Source organism: Copadichromis virginalis, linkage group LG2, assembly GCF_057382275.1.
Source record: "Copadichromis virginalis isolate Kocher_CV1m ecotype Utaka linkage group LG2, C_Virginalis_male_GT1.1, whole genome shotgun sequence".
Taxonomy (NCBI): Eukaryota; Metazoa; Chordata; class Actinopteri; order Cichliformes; family Cichlidae; genus Copadichromis; species Copadichromis virginalis.
The window spans coordinates 25,379,314-25,401,307 of record NC_140619.1 but is presented as its reverse complement, the minus strand read 5'-3'; the positions used below and the strand labels follow the sequence as shown (position 1 = coordinate 25,401,307).

Below are 21,994 nucleotides of genomic sequence, written 5' to 3'. Positions count from 1 at the left end.
GCCTGTGAAGACAGCTATGCTCATTTTGCATTACACAAGTTGTAGCTTTTTACTCGCTAAACCAAATGCAAATAAATTCATAAAGTAAATGTATTTACTTCATGAATTTATTGTTTACAAAAGTTGAAAGATAACAATCTGTCTGCAATACTGAGACAGAAGTGAAACCTTGGGGCGCTATTTTGAAAAAAAAAACAAAAAATAACTTTTGGCATACAGTAATCTTTTTTTAAACGGTCGCATCTCTATGAAAAAAAAGAAAGGTAATTTTACGTAGGTGTGTATGGGGTTTCTTCCGCTTTCCTCCTATAAAACGCATGGGCAGAGGTGCTGATCACATCAGTGTTACAGCTGAACGACGCTACTGAGGAAGAGAGAGAGAAGCTGCTGCAGTATGATGAAGTGCGTCCTTGTTCTCGCCTTGTTGCATTTCTGTGTCAGTGTTAAGTCAGACACTAACTTGATTACTGAGATCATACATGGACTCGAAAGTCTCAGCAAAGTCAACTTCACATATGTAAGTACTCGAAATGTTTATCGCAACTCGTTATTTCACTCGCAGCACTATGTTACAAAGTGTACCGTGGCTTCACTGATGTTTATTACAATGTTATAATATTCCGTTCATAATGCAATTAACTGATTTATTTTTCTGTTTCTTCAGAATGGTAGTGCGACCATTAAAGTCCCTGCAAGATGTTCATCAAAAATGCCCGTAAGTTAGGCCCATTATCATCTCCTCAGATGATAGATGCATTACGTTTGTTATGATAAATGAACTATGCCTTATCATTTTACCATTGCAGCACAATTGTTCAGGTGTGGTCATTAAAGAACTGGAGAAACTTCTCAGCAACGTGACTGTGCAAGAAGAGGACGAACACTATATACAAGAGCTTCTGAAAAACTTGAATATTCTGTCACATCGTCACAATGATGCCAACGTAAGACAACCAGAACAACTCTTAACAAGATCTGTTTAGATCAGCTTGTTTATGTCAACATCTCCATCCAGATGACATGCAATGTAATAGCTTCTTTTTTCCTTTTCCAGAATCCCAGTTGCTGTATGAAAGCTGAACACATGTCCAATCAAACCTTTCGTTTCTACAAAAGCTTCTTCAAGAAACTGAACACCAGAAAAATCAGAAAAAGCACAACAACAGCACCTCAAGTGAAGGTAGCTTGAGTCCAGGAAGTTTTCCTTCCTAACCCTTGACGTATTAACTTTCCAAATTTCAAATTCTGAATATTTAAAAAAAGCGCTTCCATATATTTATGTATTTATTTCATCATATTTATATCTATTTATTTAAAATTTACTGTTTTGTATGCAACTGACGACCTTACCTCCCAGTGATACTGTTGTAATATTCACCATGTGAAAATAGTATAGAGAAAGGAGTGCACTGCTGTCTTCAGTAAATTAACTTGTCTATACTTTATTGTCTATTTATTTATTTATTTATTCAACTAATTAGTTTGTTTAAAAGCCTTTATTTAAAACATGGTAACAGTTGACTATGTAACACTGTTTGCTGTTTTGCCTTTTCTTGTCTTTTTTTTTTTAAGCACTGAGGTCTGTGGTTTTCCTTGAACTAATAGTGAAAATTTTGTGGAATAAAGAGTTTAGAAACAAAGAGTTGTCTTTCTGAGATTTACCGCCTCCAGCTGAGAGAGTTTACGAATAGAACATTTCTGAAAACTTTGCAGTGGCCGTCTCTTCTTTTATAAAAGGAATTATTGAGAGAAATAATACTGTGGGTGAACACTGACATGTATGCTGCAGTGTCTAGCTTGACATCATGATGCCAGAGCTGTTATAAGCCTTAAACAGTCACAACGATATAGAGGTAGTTCTAACTGGTTTGGTTTGGTTTTAACTTGACATTGTACTTTTTAATGATAACACTTAAACTAAAGATCGCCCATAGACTACCTAAAACCTGGTTGTTAATGCATCACAATGAAAGTCCAGTTTGGAGTGCATATCACACAGCATACTCATTGCCATGATATTAGTCATTGAAGTGTAAGGTCATTGTTCGAATGACAGTGTTACCTGTCAAGAAGTCTGGTAACGAAATCCAAAGAGATGTGGGACCATGGGGACAGGTAAGTAAGTAAGTAAGTAAAACTTTATTTATATAGCACCTTTCAAGATAAAAATCACAAAGTGCTTCACAGAAGCTAAAACCTAAAAATAAAAATCAACTAAAAGCAAGTTAAAAAAAATGGGTTTTTAGCTGTTTTTTAAAAGCGACCACTGAGTCCACAGATCTCAGGCTCAAAGGGAGAGAGTTCCACAATCTGGGGGCCACAGTTCCAAAAGCTTTGTCGCCTTTTGTTTTCAGCCTCGTGTGTTGGACAGCAAGCAAGCCCTGGTCACATGACCTCAGGGACCTGCTGGGAATAAAGGTAAAGGTTTTAGGAGTGCTGCAGATGGATTGTGGGCAGTCTTATTCTGGGCGCACATGGTGCACTCACCGATGTACTACCAGAAGTCTCTAGATTAGGCCATAAGTGCCACTGCAAAAAAACGAATGGTCTGCTGGACCCCAGACAATTATGTGGACCTCCTCTGGGATCAGGTTTGTTTTTTCTGTGCAGATTGGATGAGGGTCTCGATCTCCCAGGTAAGAGACCCAATGACACATGAGGAAAGTAAGATCACTTCATCTTCCACAGGGGCATCAAGAGGAGCAAAGTGCCGGAGTCTTGTTTGTTACTGTGATCTGATTTAAACTGCGGCAATCTATGCATGCATGGAGTGTTCCATCTTTTTTCTTTACAAAGAGTAGTGGCCAAAGGAGAAGAAGATGGCCAAATGATACCTGCTTTCGTGGAAGTATTTCTCCATTGTTGTAAAGACAACCAGTGGGGGGAGGAACACCAGGTAAGGCATCTATGGCACAGTTGTATGATCTGGGGGGAGGCAAAGAAAGAGCAAGGTCTTTGCATAAAACATTTGCATTTAAGTTTTTCAGACTGAGAGCAGATCAAGTTACTAACTAAAAAAAAAGCTTCTCTGAGTGCCTTTCCTCCCAGCATCTCTCCTCAGCCAGTATCCAGAAATTCACTGAATAATCAGCCACACTAAGTTTACAGATTGAGCTGCATCAGCGCTGGTTCCCTTAACAAAAATACATTTCAATTTATTCAGTAATTCAGTAAGTTAACTCTTCTCTGGCCTGTGCCCATAATAAAGCTCTGCCTTGCTTCAGATTAGTTACAAGCGCAATCTAATCAGAGGCATACATTCTAATGAACTGTTTATATACCAGCATAGTGTTAGAAAGCCCTAGGCCTTTACTAACTCATTCGTGAAAGGCTCTGGTGGGGATAATGCTCATTCCGGAGGCTCAGGGGGCTGTGAGGTGTCAACGGAGAGGTTGGTGAAGTGGGCAGAGAGAATGAGGGGCCCTTCTCAGGAAACAGCAGAGGTCAATGGTGTAGAAGCAGCAACGGCAGTGGTGAGAGGAACTGAAACAAGTGGATTCTGACCAAACAACAAGGAAGGGCATCCAGTCAAAATTAAAATGCCTTCTGCTGTGGTGACCCATTGGGATCATTAGTAGTACTACATCTTTAGGTATGAGTCAAACTATACACACAGTACAGTTTTATGATCGCTATGTTTTATGTATTGTACACTATAGCAGTTACGTTCTGATGGCATCTGCATGTATAACATTTAAGACACAATTTTACACTTTTTAAAAATTAATTAATGATTAAAAGAATTCTGGTGTAATTTATTTTGTAAAAACTCTTAATGCTATTTACTTAGCATTTCATATTACAAAGTCGTAATAAAGGTTTATTGCTGATCAGTGAGTCAGTTCTCATGGCCAGGTCCTTAGATAATACCACTCTGTCAAAGGCTACTGGTTTGTCACAGAAACCCACAGCCCGTACCATTGATCCTATGACGCATGCATAGGTTCAAATGTGTAGTCTCGCTTATCATATTATAATTTAAGCACAATCATTTCCAAAACCTAACCCAGTTATTTTGGTGTAACTCAACCACTAACAAAGTGAAACCACTGATTCAACCTTTTTATAACAACTGAAATAATGATTATAGATGCATCACAGAGTACATTTTTACCATATAAACCTGGTTTAACCCTGTCAATGTTAAGCCAGTTGTTAAGCAATCAGTAAAGCTACTTTAGGCTACTTTGCTGCAAAGAGTTGCCACATTTATTAATAAAATTTTATCTATCCTCATCTTATAATCAGTCTCATATTGCAAGTATAGATGATAAAAGACTGTAATTAAGAAGAGTGGGAAGGGATGTGTTGGAGGATAGAAGATGCAGAAAGTTCCCCACCCCCATTTAACTCGGTGAAAGGCATAGTGGGAAAAGCATGACAGAAGTGCCTCTTTTTTTAACTTCCCTTAGAGAAGTAAAAGTTAACAAGCTTGCATGGCAGGGCACAAAACACGCACGCACAGGCATGAAGTTGCACAGACAGGCATGTCTGATAAACACGCAGGGCTGTATCACACATGCACTCACACTAACACACAGGAGTGTGATAAGAGGGCTGGGGGTTTTTTGGCTTTTTGTTTTGCTTTTTGCTCTTAGCCATCTTACTTATCGCTTTTGCATATTTTGTGGGTCATCACCAAGCAAAAAAAAAAAAAAAAAAGGAACAAAACACTCTGGAGCCTTCTCACGACTTCAAAAAAAAAAAGCTCACAACTTTAAAAAGACTTTAACCCAAGATCTCATGATTGAAAACTTCATTTCCTTAGGTTCCCACAAGAGCACATCAAGATTGCGAAAAGGAGATCTACAGATGACTTCTGCTAATCTAGTCTCACACATTTTTAGTCACATCAGGTTTTCTGAAGAGTAACTTAGTGACTCATTATATTGCTAGAAAAGACAAGTAAGATAAAGAGGTTATCGTGGCACTTGTCACGTGTGGGAAATCACACAGTACAGACAGCAGCAACCTTGGAGTGGTGTCTTTGAAGTATACATGAGTTAGATGAGTAGCAGGTGCACCTTTGAACACAGAAAACCAACAGAGGAGGATGCAGTGAGAGAGAAATATAGGCAACAGTGCACCTCAACTTGTCTATTTATTCTCTGACCCTTTCAACTCTTACCCCTGCCTGTTGTGTCTTTAATTTCCTGGCAGCCAGGCAGAGAGCCTGAGCCTCAAAAGAGATGAGAAAGGACCAAAGGAATACACTTAAAATATCCTAATCGAAATGATTTGTTTTTAAATTAGCCACCCGTGAACTAATACTAATATATGGATAATCATAGATAATAGAGAAAAGAAAGGACCTCAGAATTTGATTTATCTACATCGATTTGGGGTCAGTTTAAACAAAAATGGATATACTTTAAAAGCAAATATACAACTAACATACTTCTTTATCTTAATGTGACGAAAGAATGCAGAAAAAAATCTTTATCAGGATGCTGCGCCCGCATTTCTTTTCTTTCTCCAACAGGTGGCCTCAGCGACCCAATGTACTTGAACGGACCTTGCAATGATTTTATAATCTACCTCTTCATTTGAATAAACTTCACCAGATTTAAATAAGACTCTGGAAAATAACTACAGCAAGGCTTAACGGGGAACGGGATGCGTGATGATTTTCTCGTGAAACCTGTTGTGTCATAAAGCAGTGACCGAGATCGGTCGCCAAAGGGCCACAGTCACGCGCTTTCTTTCCCATCGCACTTTCTCCTGAATGGGACAACGTCAGAGCGCCGGTGTGGAAGCGAGCCAGAGGTCTTCGGGATCTGGCCGCAGATGCGCACTGTGGCTGCAGGAGGACGCAGCGAGAGCGCTGAGTGACATTTGAATCCGGTGGTGTGTACTATTAAATCACAGCAACAGTCAGCGAGCTGGCTTCCAGGGAGGACACAGGACTGTGCATTTATTTGTGTTTGCAGGAAATGGGGTCTGGATGCTCTTTGGAGGGACTTTACACTGGGAAGTTCGGATGGAAGCGGCGGGACGTTTGTTTTTAGATGTGGTATCAAGCTGCAGCTGACCGCACACTTTATCTGTAAGTAAGAAGTGAATTTGGTGCTAAAACAATAAAATAGAGAAACCGCAAACACAGTTTGTATATATGTAGGAGGATGTGACTCTTGTTTTGAGTCACGTCTTAATAATTACAGCCCGCTCACGGGAAAATCCTGCTCTCACAGCTCCAGCCAGACAGTGTGTTATTCTAAATCGGATCATTGGCAATACAAATTACAGCTGTACGAGGGTTTATTGGGGCCATTGCAATAATAATAATAATAATAATAATGATAAAGTAATAAATTTAGTGGAGGAAGATTGGAATAGTAATTAGAACACTGATTAAATATAATACTTTACAATTATATTTATGCAAATAGGTCTTTCCTTGATTCAGCCCGGATTTACCACATTATGAGAGGTATCCGAATTCTACAAATACATAACTATAACTGGAAACTATTCAAAAGGAGGTGAAATTTGGGGCATCAGGAGCTACAAAGAGATATGCAAAGGTATGATTGATTATTATTGTCCAAACTGTGCTCTATCATGGGCCATTTAATGGTGCTTGGGGTGTGATGAGGCTGAATGAGCCCCTTCCCCCCCAAATCTTTTTACCTTTTACTTAAAATAGCCCTAATATTCTTTTGCGTAATCAGCTATATTAACAATCAGAGCTATTATATAAACCACAACACAACAAACCACAAAAAAGATATATAACATTTAGAAAATCATGCATATTTATGATTACTTTTATCTTACACAATATTGAATTTTTCTAGACTAATTCATTTCTTTTAATCCCCAGGGCTACTGATGTGTTCTGTAAGCAGACAGAGGATTCCTGCGATTACATTGGGTTTGGGGCTAAAACAGAACAAGCAGAAGAGAATCAGTGACTACACCACTGCACTGAGGAATTAAGGTACAACTACCTCTCCATCAGTGCAGCTCAGATGATGTCAAATCTATTTTACAGGGTCAGAGGGCAAATGACTGTCCCAGAGAGCATTTGCCTGAAATGTCTCATCTTTCGTGATTTATCAGACGATAAACTGATGGAGACTTTTCGCAGTAATGGAGAACAGGAGCCTCATAGAAACTAGTGGATAAAATGTAGCAAGACTCTTCAGTATGACATAAGCAAAGAACCCCCTCCTCCCCAAGCACACACTCACTTTCAGGGATGGATCCCATGAACTTTACAACTGTCATCGACAATGGGTTTTTGGATGAGGCGCCATCAAGTCGTGTCCTAACTGGCTGTTTTCTCTCGCTGCTCATCCTCACCACCTTGCTGGGAAACACTCTGGTTTGCGCGGCCGTCACCAAGTTTCGCCATCTGCGTTCTAAAGTGACCAACTTTTTTGTGATCTCGCTGGCCGTGTCCGACCTATTGGTTGCCATCTTGGTGATGCCCTGGAAAGCAGTGACGGAGATCGCCGGATTCTGGCCGTTTGGCTCTTTCTGCGATACCTGGGTAGCTTTTGACATTATGTGCTCCACAGCCTCAATTTTGAACCTTTGCGTCATAAGCCTGGACCGCTATTGGGCCATCTCCAGTCCTTTCCGCTATGAGAGGAAGATGACACCCACAGTGGCCTATATTATGATCAGTGTGGCCTGGACGCTGTCTGTCCTCATTTCCTTCATTCCAGTGCAGCTCAACTGGCATAAAGCCCAAACCAAATCTTACACTGCTCTTACTGGGTCCTCTGTTTCACTGGCATCAAACGCTACATCTTACCCAGAGAACTGTGACTCAAGCCTGAATAGGACCTACGCCATCTCCACCTCTCTTATAAGCTTTTACATCCCTGTGGTCATCATGGTGGCCACCTACACACAGATTTACCGCATTGCCCACAGACAAATCAGGAGGATCTCTGCTCTAGAGCGGGCAGCCGAAAGTGCCAAAAACAGACACGACAGCATGGGCAGAGGCTCCAGCATCGCAGACTCGGAGAGCTCCTTCAGGTTGACATTCAAGAGGGAGACAAAGGTGCTGAAGACGCTGTCAGTGATAATGGGGGTGTTTGTGTGTTGCTGGCTCCCATTTTTCATCCTCAACTGCATGGTGCCCTTCTGCGAGCAGTCGAGCGGAGGGGAGGCTTTCCCCTGCATCAGCCCCACCACGTTTGATGTGTTCGTGTGGTTCGGCTGGGCTAATTCCTCCCTAAACCCCATCATCTATGCCTTCAATGCGGATTTCCGGAAGGCCTTCTCCATCCTGCTGGGATGCCACAGACTGTATCCAGGAGGCCACGACATAGAGACGGCCAGTCTAAACAAGAAATGACTCACAACTCTCTCACAGCACTGACTCATCCCTTAATTCTTAAAACAGTCCAAGAGTTCCTGTTGCAGCCAGTCTGATTGACTTGAAATGCAAAGACTGCTTTCGTGCGCTAACTCTTATTTTGACTGAAGGGTACGACGACCCCACATGCATCCATGTTTGCATTAGGTGAATGGTCTGCCTTTGCGATGTCTACCATAGCGGGCTTGCTGTGCTCGCCATTGTCTCTACACTGTCTTCAGATGGGAGAAGCTCCTGATAGAGGAGAGAGGATTTGGGATTGAGATTAAAATCCGCCGCTGTTGCACCAGGGATCTGGGAGAGCAGCGGTGCTGACAAGCTCTTGGGATAGATAATCCCATGACTGGGCAGCACACACCCTAATGATGTCAGACACTGCTCTCTTCTATATCATCAAACACACACACACAAACAAACACTGTCAAAACATGCTCCCCGAAATATCATGTAGCACCCAGCATGCACACTACAACAACAAATTCCATGACAGCACACAGAAACACTGTTAGTCTTTACACTGACATTTCAGGACCTGCAAAGACTCCAGCAGTAAAGCATCAAGCCAAATTATGTTGAACATATGTACAGGTAAAGTACATCCACAAGTGACTTAATATTACAGCTAGAATGAAAAGTGAATAAATTCAAGTGTAAAAGGAAATCCCTAAGAAGTGGAGACGTAAAAATGTGATCTGAATCCGTATAGGATGCAGAGATGGGGAAAAACAAACCGACTGCCTCGTTACTGGTTGAAATGTTATTTATAAATCATCGACATTTCGAATCATTATAACTTTAAACCAAATTTACAAACTTGTGACCTCCGAAATGACACCAGTCAGCGGCAACATTAAAACCATTTGCCTAATATTGTGTAACACTTTGGGCCCTGTGGGTTGTGAGGTGGGGCAACGGTGGATTGCATCCTGGAGATGCTCAACTGAAGATCTGCTAAGTTCGGAGGCCAGGTCAGTGCCTCGGGCTCTTCTTGTGTCGAGTCATCCATGAGCAGTTTTTGCAGGGTGGAGGGGTGCCTTGACCTGCTGTATTCAGGGAATAAGTTGCCACTGGGTTGTGTTTGTTCTGCCGCTATGTTCATGTGGGTGGAATATGTCAAAGTAACATCTAGATAAGTGTTTGAGCCCAAAGTTTCCCTGCAGAGCATTCCATTTTTACCAGATAAAGAATGTTATTCATTTTACCTGTTTGTGGTTTTAATGTTGTATCAAATTGCCTGATTTTTCCAGTGCTTGAAAGTGTTTTATTGGCAGAAGACAGTATTGTACCTGCTATGGATGGGATTATTATGGGATTATGGGTTCTTTATGTGAAAACTGAAATGGGTTGGTGTAATGTTGTTTTATGTTCCTGTGAAATTGAACAGAAATACAGTGTCAACTGGTGACACACTTCCTTTGTGCAATAAATTGCATAGTGAAAGCACATCTAAATGACAATTGTGTCATTTTTTGTGACCGTTATTTACCATGGGTCTTGTTCTCACTGATTTTGTCACAGTTCTTATTGGTTTGGATGCATTACTGAATTTCTCTGTGAACTCCAACAAGGCAATGAACACAAGATGCCAGACAATCAGCCAGCCTACAGTTTAGAGCATTAAAACTACTGCTTTTCTGAGTTAAACCTAACAAGACGGACAATGCAAAAAAGCAACTTGTAGCACAAGAAAACCGCATGGCAGGCAACGGGACTCTCGTACAAAATATAAGTTAGAAGGAAACAGAGGAACACCATAATTTGTAAGAATTAATTAAAAACCACACAACTCTATTGGGAAATAAAAGTCCACTTATCAGCTGTTTTACTTCACTTGAAACATAAATGAATTTTGGTGTAATAAAGATGTTTTTTAAAAAACTTATTACATCACATCATTCAAGTTGCTAGTTTGACATGAAATGCATTAGACCACAGTTTAAATTATGCTTTAGACTGATTTTTACATTTATTTACTGCTGTACTTAAACTGCAAATTTAATAATATGTTTTCTATATCAAATGCATCTTTTCATTTCCACTAAAGCCCCCCAAAATAAAAAATCAGTAATCGTCAGAAGAATTTTGCTCATCAAAGATGAATAAACAAGACAAATCTTAATTATTATTATCTTTATTATTTTAGTGAGGCCACTATGTTCCCATATAATGAAGAAAAAATGGCTCATGTTTTGGAAAATTATCTGTCTGTTCTGGTTTCCTGTCTGGAAATCTTTCATCAGTAGCAGAACCCCAGGAAGTAATGAAATAGTCCTGCACGTATTGCAATGTAATATAAACCCTTTTTATACCGCAAATCAGAATTAATTTTAGAGGTGCTGGTAAATATTCTTTTTAGCTTTGGAGAAAGTTAGCATTTGCCACTGCTTCCAATCTTTTGCTAAGTGAATTTTTCTCTTTGTGTAGGCTAAAGCTGACTTAGTTTGCTAATGAGCTTTAGCTTCTTCTTCTTCTTTTTTTTTTTTGAAAATTACCTGTAGAAGTATTAGTAAACTTTGATTTTAGCTTTGAAAAAAAAAAAACTTTAAACAAAGCCAGTTAGCATTTTTACTGCTTCCAATCACTGTGCTAATAATTCTGTTTCTGTAGGCTTTAGCCACCATTGCATTCAACATTACCTTAATTTTTCAGGCCCAGGGGTTGTTGCTTGGGTGACAGGCACAAATTCATCTGACAGACATGAGTGGTGTTGACCATCAAATCTAAATCTTGGCAGAATCAATCATGACTGATAGATGTTGTGGCCAAAACTGTGAAAATAAGACCCAGCAAATATCAGAGACATAACAAGATAAAGAACATCATCATTAAGATCTACCGCTAATCTGTTAGCCAGAGTGAGAATTCATGACAAGCAAAAGCTGTAAGTGTGTTGTGAGTGAATATGCAGGTGTTATATTGGTTTTACTACTGTATACATGTTATGTTACATTCAGAAGTGTATAAAGCCATCAGAAGAAACAGCTGTGCAATGTCTGCTTGTGCATGTGGAAGCATCAGTGCACATGTCTATAAATGTATATTTGTCCATTTTCATGAAATCCACAGGGTGTGTGTGTGTGTGTGTGTGTGTGTGTGTGCGTGAGATAAAGAGACAGAGTGGCTGCACAGCCTTGACCTCCACACATCAAATTACCTAAAGCCAATTTCACACCAGCATCCAAAGAGCAAAACCTAATGGGATCAGCTGCGCTTCACATCTAACATTTCACTCTCACATAACCCTGGTGTTCATGTGTTTGTTCAGTCCGGTGATGTATTGCCATCATTTGTAAAGTGAAGCGCCTAATCAGAAGTTGTGAATAGCCTGGCATAATAAAGGAGTGCAACCATTGTGGCACCTCTTTATCCCCACTGTTGGCTTTGTTTCTTTCTTTGATTGCATTACAACATTTCCCACTCTATCAATTTTTAAACAATACCAAACGGCTAAACAAGAACTTTGATTCCGATGCACCTTTGTCGCCTCCGTGTTTCAGTTCCTTGTTAAAAGAAGAGGATAAGGAGGATTGTAGATTTTAGTTTGCGGTGGTTCCACTGTCTGTTATGGATTTACCTGTGACAAGAACCTAATCCACTCAGATGCTTCAATGGGGAGTACGAGGGAAATTGAAGTAGTTGAAGTGTGAAAAGACAGCAGAGCAACGACAAGGACGAAATAAATTATATTTGGCAAGACCCAGTTACACACTCTGTTCCACATTAGCCTGCTGCGTCGTCTTAAAAGATAAATCACACTCAAAGATGGTTTGACATGAAGTTCATGTTCGGTAATGTTAATGAATATCTCTGTAGATGCGTCGTAAAAATCAGAACTTGATTAATTTTTCTGTAGAACTGTTGCTTCGTCTTGCTGGTCAACCATATTAAAATAATTACGGGGCAATAAATCCCTCTCAATAAGCAGCAAGTGTAAGAAGTGACATCGTTCAGTTGAATTAAGTTAATGCTCATTATAAATATGTAAAAAACTATATACTGTGAGAGAAACTCTTCCTCTCATGGGCTAACACACAGACACACACGCACGCAGAGCTGTCCTTTAAAGGCCGCTTTCTCTTGGCTCTGGACTGTCCTTGCCTCTAAGAAACCTCCTCAAGCGTGCCACGAGAAGGGAACAGCAATTAATTTGAGTGACATCATTCAGAGTGATGGCTGAGGTGGCAACAAGACAGTGTGTTTGTGTGTGTGTGTGTGTGTGTGCGAGGGAATGTGTGTCTGTGATGCAGTGCTACAACTGCTAGCTCCAGTGCCCAACCCAGAGTCCTTGCAATGTCATGTGCACTCGGCGAACACAGAAAATTTCTGTTTGCTGCCCTTTCTTTCCCTCCTGTGGAACTTGTGATATTCTCAGAGCAATCCTGCCTTTTTGGATTGGCACTTCAGAAAATGGATGTTAGATGTGGTAACTTTAGATGATGCTAATGACTGGCCTTAGGGAAATGATTTACTGAGACAGAGAGCGAGAGAAAAAAGGGACAAGGAGACAGTCTTATGTAAGAATCAAGCAATGGCAACTTAAAAAAAAGAGACACAGCGGATGCTGTGTAAATATCACATAACCCACCAGAAAGTGTCATCAGTCTGACTGCCGTCACATATATAATGAAGGATCCTGTAGTCACATACTGTTTGCTTCAAGAAAGATACACCTGGTGGATTTTTAATGCCATTAATGATTCCTCTGTCACCTCCCCTCCTCAGGGGAGGTGATGGAGAATTAAAATGCTATTAAACAGTTTTCCATAATCTGTATCACTCTCTATTAAATATGTATTATTCAAAACTGTCAGAGCTCTTATAATTGCACTAGAGCCTAATGCATTTTTAATACCTCGCACAACACCAGGATTGAGAGCAAATGTGTTGGTGGCTGCAGCCAAAGTGCATCAACACAGTTACATGCTGAAAGTCATGAATACACTTTGCATGTTAAAAAATACCTTTTAACTTTTTTTTGTCTGCGTCTGGTCTCGCTGGTGAAATCACCAATGTTCTATGATGATTTTCGATTATTTTGAGGTGAAAGAGCATCAGCACAATCACAACACACACCCAGCCACTCAAATTCTCTTTGTGTCGGGGTCGATGGAGGCTCTCTTTGCAAATGGCACAGCAGATTCAAAAAGCTTGTCTGATTTTGGCAAAAGGCTGCTCTTCAAAAATAGATACATAAGCTTAAGCCAAAGGTTGCCCTGCAAATCTTTTGACCTTTAGTGCCCGTTCTTTGCGGCAAGCCTTTCATTCATCTTTCTGATTTTGCTCTTGCTCACCATTTCTCTTTCTTATCACACTCCTCCGCTCTCTTCCTCCACCCTCGCACTGTTTACTGTTCGTGCTACAAACCCGCTGGCATTACTGTGTTACCATTCGTCACTCTAACTGGCTCCAGTGGAAAGGACATGCCCTCTGACCCCACCACTGGGAAAGGACCAAGGGAACGAAGAGAAAGGAATGCTCACACAGAGAACTTCAAAGAGATAAGAGAAAAAATATTTATGCGAGGGAGGGATGCACAATAAAAGACTGGTTTAATTTTAGCAAACAACCAGCTTACCAAGAGTTTGGTCTACTAGTTTGGTTAAACATAGTACAGTATACTTTTGCACAATACTGTACAAAAGCCTCAAGCTGTGTATTCTTTATATTTTTATAATTATATTTTGCGATTTATAAAAAAAACATGTAAACATAAATCAAACAGTATATAAGGCCAAAACAGGCTTTTTGCAATTCCAACAATATTTGATATGACCATGTTTAATTCTTCAGTACAGCCTTAATTCTCTTTGGGAAGCTTTCTTCTAATCTCTTTTTAAGTAAAATTCAGGAATAGTTCTCTAGCCTTCTTGAAAGACATTCAGACCTCTTCTTTGGATATCTGCTGCCTTTTGTTCTGTTCTCTGTCAAGATATTGTTGTAATATGACTTCACTTCAAGCTACACTACATGAGCCCTTTCTCCCTTTCTTAAGAATGGCTTCTTGACAGACTCCTTTCCACTGAGACCATTTCTGCTGAGACTTCAATGAACAGTAGATGGATCCGCTGAAGGGCCAGTTGCATCTCTCTGGTCCTGTGTCGGGTCTTTGGTGGAGTTTTTCCTATTTCTTAAGCCCTTTCCACACCAAACATGTAGACACAACACTGGTTCATGCCTTGAGTTATGTGCATTTTTATGTGTGAGTGGTTATCATGTCAGTATTAAGTAGATCAGGGGTGTCAAACTCAAATACACAGTGGGCCAAAATTCAAAACTGGAACAAAGTCGCGGGCTAAAGTTAATATTTATTGAAATATATTTATTCCTCCAGATATGAGAATGAATCTTTTCTTATGGACTCAAACACGTTTTGCTGAAAAACTGAATATGGAACAAGCAAAGCTTAATACTAAACAATATATATATTAGCTGTATAATACCAGTAGGCCAGCTCTAATAGTAATTTGGTATGGCTTCACGGGCCAAATGTAATCAGGCTGCGGGCCAGAGTTTGACACCTATGAAGTAGATCAACAAAAAAAATATCCTAAGGTACAAAGACAGGTCTGAAAATGAGTGAAAATTTACAATTATCCAAGGCAAAGAAATGTGTTGCGTCACGAATGGCAGAAAATTTTAAACAGACCACAGTGGAAGACAAAGTGAGTAAAATCTGGCAGATGGCAAATAAAGGTTGTGTTTATGTGGCTCAGGACCATGTTCATGCTGTTTGCACCGTAGAATGTTACACTAGGACACTGCGTGACTTTCTTACCCTGGTCGATGAATTCACACACACAAAAAAAGCCTAAAAACTTGCAAAAGCAAGTTTGGTTGTTTTTGTTTGTTTGCTTGAAATATATTTCAAGCAAACAAACAAAATATTGGTGTGCACAAATATGCTGTCAAGTATCACAAAGAAACTGAACATGAGTACTTAGAAGTCCTGCTGATTTTCTGCTGCTCATGTATGTCTGAGTAGTGATGTGCAGAACAATGTTAAGTATGTAAAAGTGTGGAATTCTCAGTTTCTGTATCCCATCTGAGCTTATTCTAAAACCTAGCCAGAGATTAGTTGATGCTGCTGATGGTGAAGAGGTGTATACTTTAGGTAATCCAGATTCTAGTAAAATGCTTTCCGCAAAATGCCATCACCACGGCTTTGTAGTCGCATCAATCACATATAAATCTGTGATGTCAAAGCAAGTTTTAAGATATTAAACTGTCAGATAACAGAAGAAAATAGTCATACTCATGTCTTTCTCTATTTGGCTTCTTTCTAGCAATCTCTCTTCAGGCCTTAGTAAATAAAAGGAGTACAAACACTCTTACCATTTCATTTTCATATTTTTCAAAAGTGCATGAGAGCAGCACAAGCATGACTCAGCACATGCAGTCATCAGCTCCAAAGCTCTCACATTCAGCACTGCTCACTGTTTAGCTCATTTAGGCCAGACAAACAGCAGCCATCATTAAGCCCATGAAGCAGGGCAACTATCTCCCAGTTCCCAGTAGATTTGGCAGTAATCACTCAGTTGCTCTGTGTCTGACAGCTCATTCAGCTGATGATGTTTTTTAAAAAGACATCTTCTCCTGCACAAGCTAGCTGATTAGCATTAGCATCACCACAATTCACCTCTGGGGCATCCTACCAGCAAGAACATCAACATTAGCATCATTAATAGCATTTTCTCCACTTAGAGCTGTCTCTGCCAGACAGCACCTCTTCTCTCCCCAACTAAGCTGCAGAGCGTGGCTGGAGTGGACAACATCCCTGCTGAAAACACTGTTCACCCTCCAAACTCATTTGCACCCAGCTTATTATTCAGTGTATAATTTGATTAGCTTCCACTGCTTTGGCTTGTTACTCATTTAATATGCTTCAGCAATGTTTCCTTCTCCACCTCAATGACAGTTTGTGATATGCTAGCAAGGCAATATAAGCCGTTTTTTAGCCAACATTAAATCTGCTTTCTATAGTGGATTGGGTCAGGACAAATCAGGTCAGTTTATTTTTTTAGCTCATGTCCCCTGGAGGTCACTCCATGAGACAAAATGACCAACCACTGGTTTGTGAAGTTCCGATCTGGAACCTCAATGTTAGCAACATGGCTGCTTTTGCGCTGCCTTGCTAACACCAGAAGCGATTGTATTTGGAAGAAAAAGTGGAGTGCTAAATCCTCAGCTAATGATAGCAAGCTTGATTAACCATGGAGATTAACTAGCTTTTGGAGTCCGCCTCAGGACCGCCTCACCTGGAAATGCCATTTTTGGCACCAGCCCCGGAGGTTGCTGCCTGAGTCAGATATGACGCTGAATAATAATACCATCCACAGTACCTCTGTATGTGACTGAATAAATGCTTAAGCCTTGATTAGACTTTGACTACATTTGGGGCGATCGTGGCTCAAAGAGTTGGCAGTTCGTCTTGTAACCTGAAGCCCCGGCTCGGACAGTCTCGGTCGTTGTGTCCTTGGGCAACACACTTCACCTACCGCCTACTGGTGATGGCCAGAGGGGCCGATGGCGCAATATGGCAGCCTCGCTTCTCTCAGTCTGCCCCAGGGCAGCTGTGGCTACAACTGTAGTTTGCCTCCACCAGTGTGTGAATGTGAGAGTGAATGAATAGTGGAATTGTAAAGTGCTTTGAGGGTCTCGAAATGCGCTATATAAATGCAATCCATTATTATTATTTATTGGGGTTAGGTTAATTGGTGATTCTAAATTGCACACAGGTGTGAATGGTTGTCTGTCCCTCTCTATGTTAGCCCTGTGATCCTTGTAATCTGTCCAGGGTTTACCCTGCCTCTTACCCTATAGTAGTTAGGCTCCAGTAAGCTGGATAGACTTTCTGCATCTGTAAGTACGCTAGGGTCCACTTGTGTCCGAACGATGGAAATTTTGTCATAGGATGAGTATGTGAGGGTCTGTATGGATATGGGTGTGCTGCTAATTTTTCTTTGTTTTTGTTGTTTTTTTCTGAACGCGTGGACTTGACTGACCACAAAGAAGTTACATTGTAATGCACCAACTACAGTGCATGCCAAGTGGTGAACATTAAGCACACTTCAAGCGCTTTACTCATCTTAACGTTTTCAGTTAAAAGTAAAAAAACCCCAAAAAAACCCAACCCAAAACTAAATGAAAGCATTAAGCAACCTGATGGATACAAATGCACAGACAATGCTGTGCAAGTTAATGTTACATAAGATGTAGCTCAAAATTTAGTTTCTAAAGTCAACTAGATAACAATCACTTCTGATTTTGCTTGTAAAATGAGCTGTTTTTTGCTAGCAACCACTGAGTCATTTGCTATGTCTACATGACAAAGAAACCACGTGTTTTGCTTTTGCAAAAGGAAAAGATGTTTCACAGATGGGTAATGTGTTACTCTTGCACATAAGTGAAACCCCCATATGAGGTGGTGAGAAATGCACTCTCATTTGAAAGCAACTAGTTTCTGCTTTCATTCACAGTTTCTCTAATCTGGCAACACGAAAAACCAGTGACAGCATAGTTTGACATTTTCATCAATTGTACCAGTTTCTTGTGAACTTTTTCATTTCTCTAGACCCATACCATTCTTATTTATAGTTTTTAGATTTTCGCTGGCAATTAAAGGGGTTCTCCACTATTTCACACATTTAGTTCAGTTTAGTCATTACTAAGGTCACTGTTACAGCAGCTGTAATAGTAACCTTAAGGAGAAGTGGAGGGGCAGTCAGCTTTGATTTTAAAATTTTTGTATTAAACCTTATTAACCTTAACCTTAATAATAACCTTATTATTCATCATAATTAAGTATGTATAAAGGAAAGAAAGCCTATAATGAAGCTCTATAATGAACTGCACAAAGCAAAGGGAAAAGCTTATTTAAACTGTTTTCAAGAGTCAATGTATTACCTGATAAAATGTGAAATATGAATGACAATTTTTTAAAGGAATGACTGAATTAATGGCTGAGCAAAAAAAGTTATTATGATAATTATATAAATATGAGTGTTGTATATATATTATATATATTGTCATGCATGTGACACAAAAAACGAATAGCGAGGTAAGGGGATGAAAAACAACAACCCGAATGAATGTAATGCCAGGCATAAATTTTAAGTCCTGCTCTATGCATGTGAAAAGGAGATTAACAGAGCGGGAGGACAGTACAGGCGACCACTCAGCAACAGACATCCCACTCGAGCGATGGCACTGTGACAAGCTGAACAAACATCCCCAAGAGAGAGACAGAAAGAACAAGAAGGAGGAGTACGGGGGGAGGGAGATAAGGACAACGAGATGAAAAGACGGTTTGAGAATTAAAGAAGAAACTGGGAGCAGATTGAGGCAAGGTCTATAATAAGAGAGAAAATTACAGGGCTAAAGAAGTAAAGAGTTAATCGTAGAAAGAAAATAAGTGGCTTTTATTGTATCTGTGTTAACTTAGTATTTTTAAAACACACAATATTTTATGCAGTGACTGAATCAAGACACCAGGATTAATAATGAACTGAGTACAAGATATGACCAAAGAGAAGAGTCAGGAAAACACAGTCTCGCTCAGATGGGCCAGAAATAGAAGCATGTCAAACATTTATTTTTGCAGTGTGATGGTACGATGGCTGTGCAACTGTGCTGTTTTTTTTTTTTTAATTCCATAGGAGGGAAGCAGACAGCGGACACAATTTTGTCTATTTTAAGAAAGGACTTGTCAAGCGCAGCAGGAGGCTCTTTTACCCTCTGGAAAGTTCAGATGGGACCACACGAGCATAAACAAATGTGCGCACACATATAAAGAGAGCGGCACAGCTGGGGGATTGTGGGAACAACGATTGCAGAGCTTTCTTTTGGTCCTATCCGAGTACCATAAAATGCTTTAACCCTTTCACGTAAATATTTAATGGCACATTGCACTCCAGCCCCCTGAAAACTCAGGATATTCTCTCACCTTCATTTACCTTATTACAAGATAAATTTAGACAGGAGAGGACGGCTAACAGGATGTCGATGGCATCTACCAAAGAGCATGATTTTATTATTACTAAGAAGTGAAATGAAGTTCCCATAGGAGAGACTACCTCAGCCATCTGTTCTGTGATTCAGCAGCAACATGACAGAGAATAAAGTAGAAAATCCCAAACAATTCACCAGCTCACCAAATGGGACTTTAACCCATATACCTGCTGTAAGCCACGTCAGGGCTTACTGTGTAAATAAGAATGTAATAAGACTCCTATACGGAAAGAATAGAATAAACAAAGCATCTGTATTTAAATGGTTTGTATGAACACCGGGGAGAGGAAGTGGAGATGAATGGTTTTTCTGTGGACTGCATCAGTCGTCTTTAATTGTCCCAGATTGAAGTCTCCCCTCCTGTTTAGACCACCTACTGTCCATCAATAATTCAATATGTGAATCCCCAACCATGCTTGCCTCATTATATGAACTACCAGACTGACCAGTGACCTGACTACAGCTAGCATATGTGTACACTTTTAATAATAATTGTAGATAAAAAAAAACAAGGACACACTACTCACAGTCCTTTCGTGATGTTTTACTACTGCCCACATGGTCCAAATTACTCTAAGTTGGATTTTGAAGTTTCCATAAAACCATTACATCAGAGACATGGCTGTGGCAGCCTTATCTCCTTATGTTTACTTCTCCTGCCATCTAAGGCTTACAGAATGACTCATGAATGACTTTTGAATCTGTATTTATTTTTTTAATGTAAGTCTACAAAACATTTTAGTTAATTATTTTAGGCCACGCACTCAAATTGAATTCTACATTTTTCACTTTTTTCTCTATCCTTTTAAACCTTTTACTCTTAACGCCTAAATTACATATTGCGTCTCAGTTGAAAATCTTTACCAGGTACGCTGTGTAATTTGTTGAGAAAAAAATGGTGACAATGGAAACCCAAATTATCAACTCTTTGATTGATTGATTAATTGATTGAATCTTTATTTTGAACATGTTGAAAAAGTACAACAACAGAATTAAAAGAGACAAACAAACAAAGCAAAACAAAAGGAAAACGAGCAAACACAACTACAAATAACTTTTATGTTCATAAAAGGAGCAAGAAGAAGGAGCAAGACTAAAACAGTTTGTTTGTTTTTCAGCACATTAATCCGTCAGCTTATTTAATCCCATCCCCTTTCCACTATCTAGTAATCAATAGACTACAGAAATACCTCATTGCAATTACATTATATGTTACATGTTTTTTTAAATTTATATATATATATATATATATATATATATATATATATATATATATATATATATATATATATATATATGCCATATGTAGCATGGTGCTTGCTGTGGTGCAGCTGCATGATCTCTGCACTGACGTAGGGCTCCAGGGCACCATAGTCGTATGTCAGGTCAGGGAGAGTATGCTTCTGCCTCGATGCAGCTACCTTGCTAATAGTGTGGCTGAGGCTGGCTGCACACCTACGTATTTGTCCAGCTCTGCAAAGCATGTTCCTAATGCTGCTAACCGAAGGTCGGACGGTCCTGATCCCCAAGGACCCCAAGAAGGGACCGGTCCCCTCCAACTACCGACCAATAACCTGCCTCAGTACTACATGGAAGCTCCTGTCAGGCATCATATCGGCTAAGATGAACAGGCACATGGGTCAATACATGAGTGGGACACAGAAAGGAATTGGCAAGAATACCAGAGGCGCAAAACACCAGCTACTGGTAGACAGAACAGTCAGCCGAGACTGCAAGACCAGACTGACCAACCTGTGCACTGCCTGGATTGATTACAAGAAGGCCTATGACTCAATGCCCCACAGCTGGATACTGGAATGCCTAGAATTGTACAAGATCAATGGGACCCTAAGAGCCTTCATCAGGAACTCAATGGGGATGTGGCGTACAACACTAGAGGCCAACTCCAAGCCCATAGCACAAGTCACCATCAAGTGCGGGATCTACCAAGGAGATGCTCTGTCCCCACTGCTGTTCTGCATAGGCCTGAACCCCCTCAGTGAGATCATTAACAAGACTGGCTACGGATACCGACTACAGAACGGAGCAGTTGTCAGCCACCTCCTGTACATGGATGACATCAAGCTGTATGCCAAGAGTGAACGAGACATCGATTCACTGATCCACACTACCAGGCTATACAGCAATGACATTGGAATGTCGTTCGGACTGGAGAAGTGTAGTCGGATGGTAACAAAGAGAGGGAAGGTAGTCAGAACTGAGGGGATTGAACTACCAGAAGGCAACATTGCAGACATAGAGGACAGTTACAAGTACCTGGGGATCCCGCAGGCAAATGGGAACCATGAAGAGGCCGCTAGAAAGGCTGCAACCACCAAGTACCTGCAGAGGGTCAGGCAAGTCCTGAGGAGTCAGCTGAATGGTAAGAACAAGATCCGGGCCATCAACACGTACGCCCTGCCCGTGATCAGGTACCCTGCTGGGGTAATAGGCTGGCCAAAGGAGGAGATAGAAGCCACTGACATAAAGACAAGAAAGCTCCTTACCATGCATGGAGGGTTTCACCCCAAGTCCAGCACCCTGAGGCTGTACGCTAAGCGGAAGGAAGGGGGCCGGGGACTGGTGAGTGTCAGCACCACAGTCCAGGATGAGACAACAAACATCCAAGAATACATTGGGAAGATGGCCCCA

At 40.4% G+C, this 21,994-nt stretch overlaps 3 protein-coding genes across 3 annotated transcripts in view; 2 read left to right on the top strand and 1 right to left on the bottom strand.

The window, feature by feature from the left end:
* pin4 (protein (peptidylprolyl cis/trans isomerase) NIMA-interacting, 4 (parvulin)) overlaps positions 1-21,994 on the bottom strand; it is a 66,981-nt gene that overhangs the window by 21,559 nt on the left and 23,428 nt on the right. The gene's annotated exons all lie outside the window — the stretch shown is intronic.
* LOC146717381 (uncharacterized) lies at positions 269-1,571 on the top strand. The gene is made up of 4 exons (XM_085465820.1): positions 269-517; positions 665-715; positions 807-944; positions 1,055-1,571. The coding sequence occupies exons 1-4, from the start codon at positions 395-397 to the stop codon at positions 1,187-1,189; spliced, it is 447 nt and encodes a 148-aa protein (XP_085321946.1). The 5' UTR covers positions 269-394; the 3' UTR covers positions 1,190-1,571.
* On the top strand, positions 5,742-9,786 carry drd1a (dopamine receptor D1a). The gene is made up of 2 exons (XM_085475236.1): positions 5,742-6,046; positions 6,824-9,786. The coding sequence occupies exon 2, from the start codon at positions 7,202-7,204 to the stop codon at positions 8,312-8,314; it is 1,113 nt and encodes a 370-aa protein (XP_085331362.1). The 5' UTR covers positions 5,742-6,046; positions 6,824-7,201; the 3' UTR covers positions 8,315-9,786.

Bases quoted from the DNA above. Each gene is read 5' to 3' on its own strand.
- LOC146717381 (XM_085465820.1), top strand. From the start codon at position 395: ATGATGAAGTGCGTCCTTGTTCTCGCCTTGTTGCATTTCTGTGTCAGT. The intron at 716-806 runs GTAAGTTAGGCC...TTACCATTGCAG, and splicing joins GATGTTCATCAAAAATGCCC to CACAATTGTTCAGGTGTGGT. The intron at 945-1,054 runs GTAAGACAACCA...TTCCTTTTCCAG, and splicing joins ATCGTCACAATGATGCCAAC to AATCCCAGTTGCTGTATGAA.
- drd1a (XM_085475236.1), top strand. From the start codon at position 7,202: ATGGATCCCATGAACTTTACAACTGTCATCGACAATGGGTTTTTGGAT.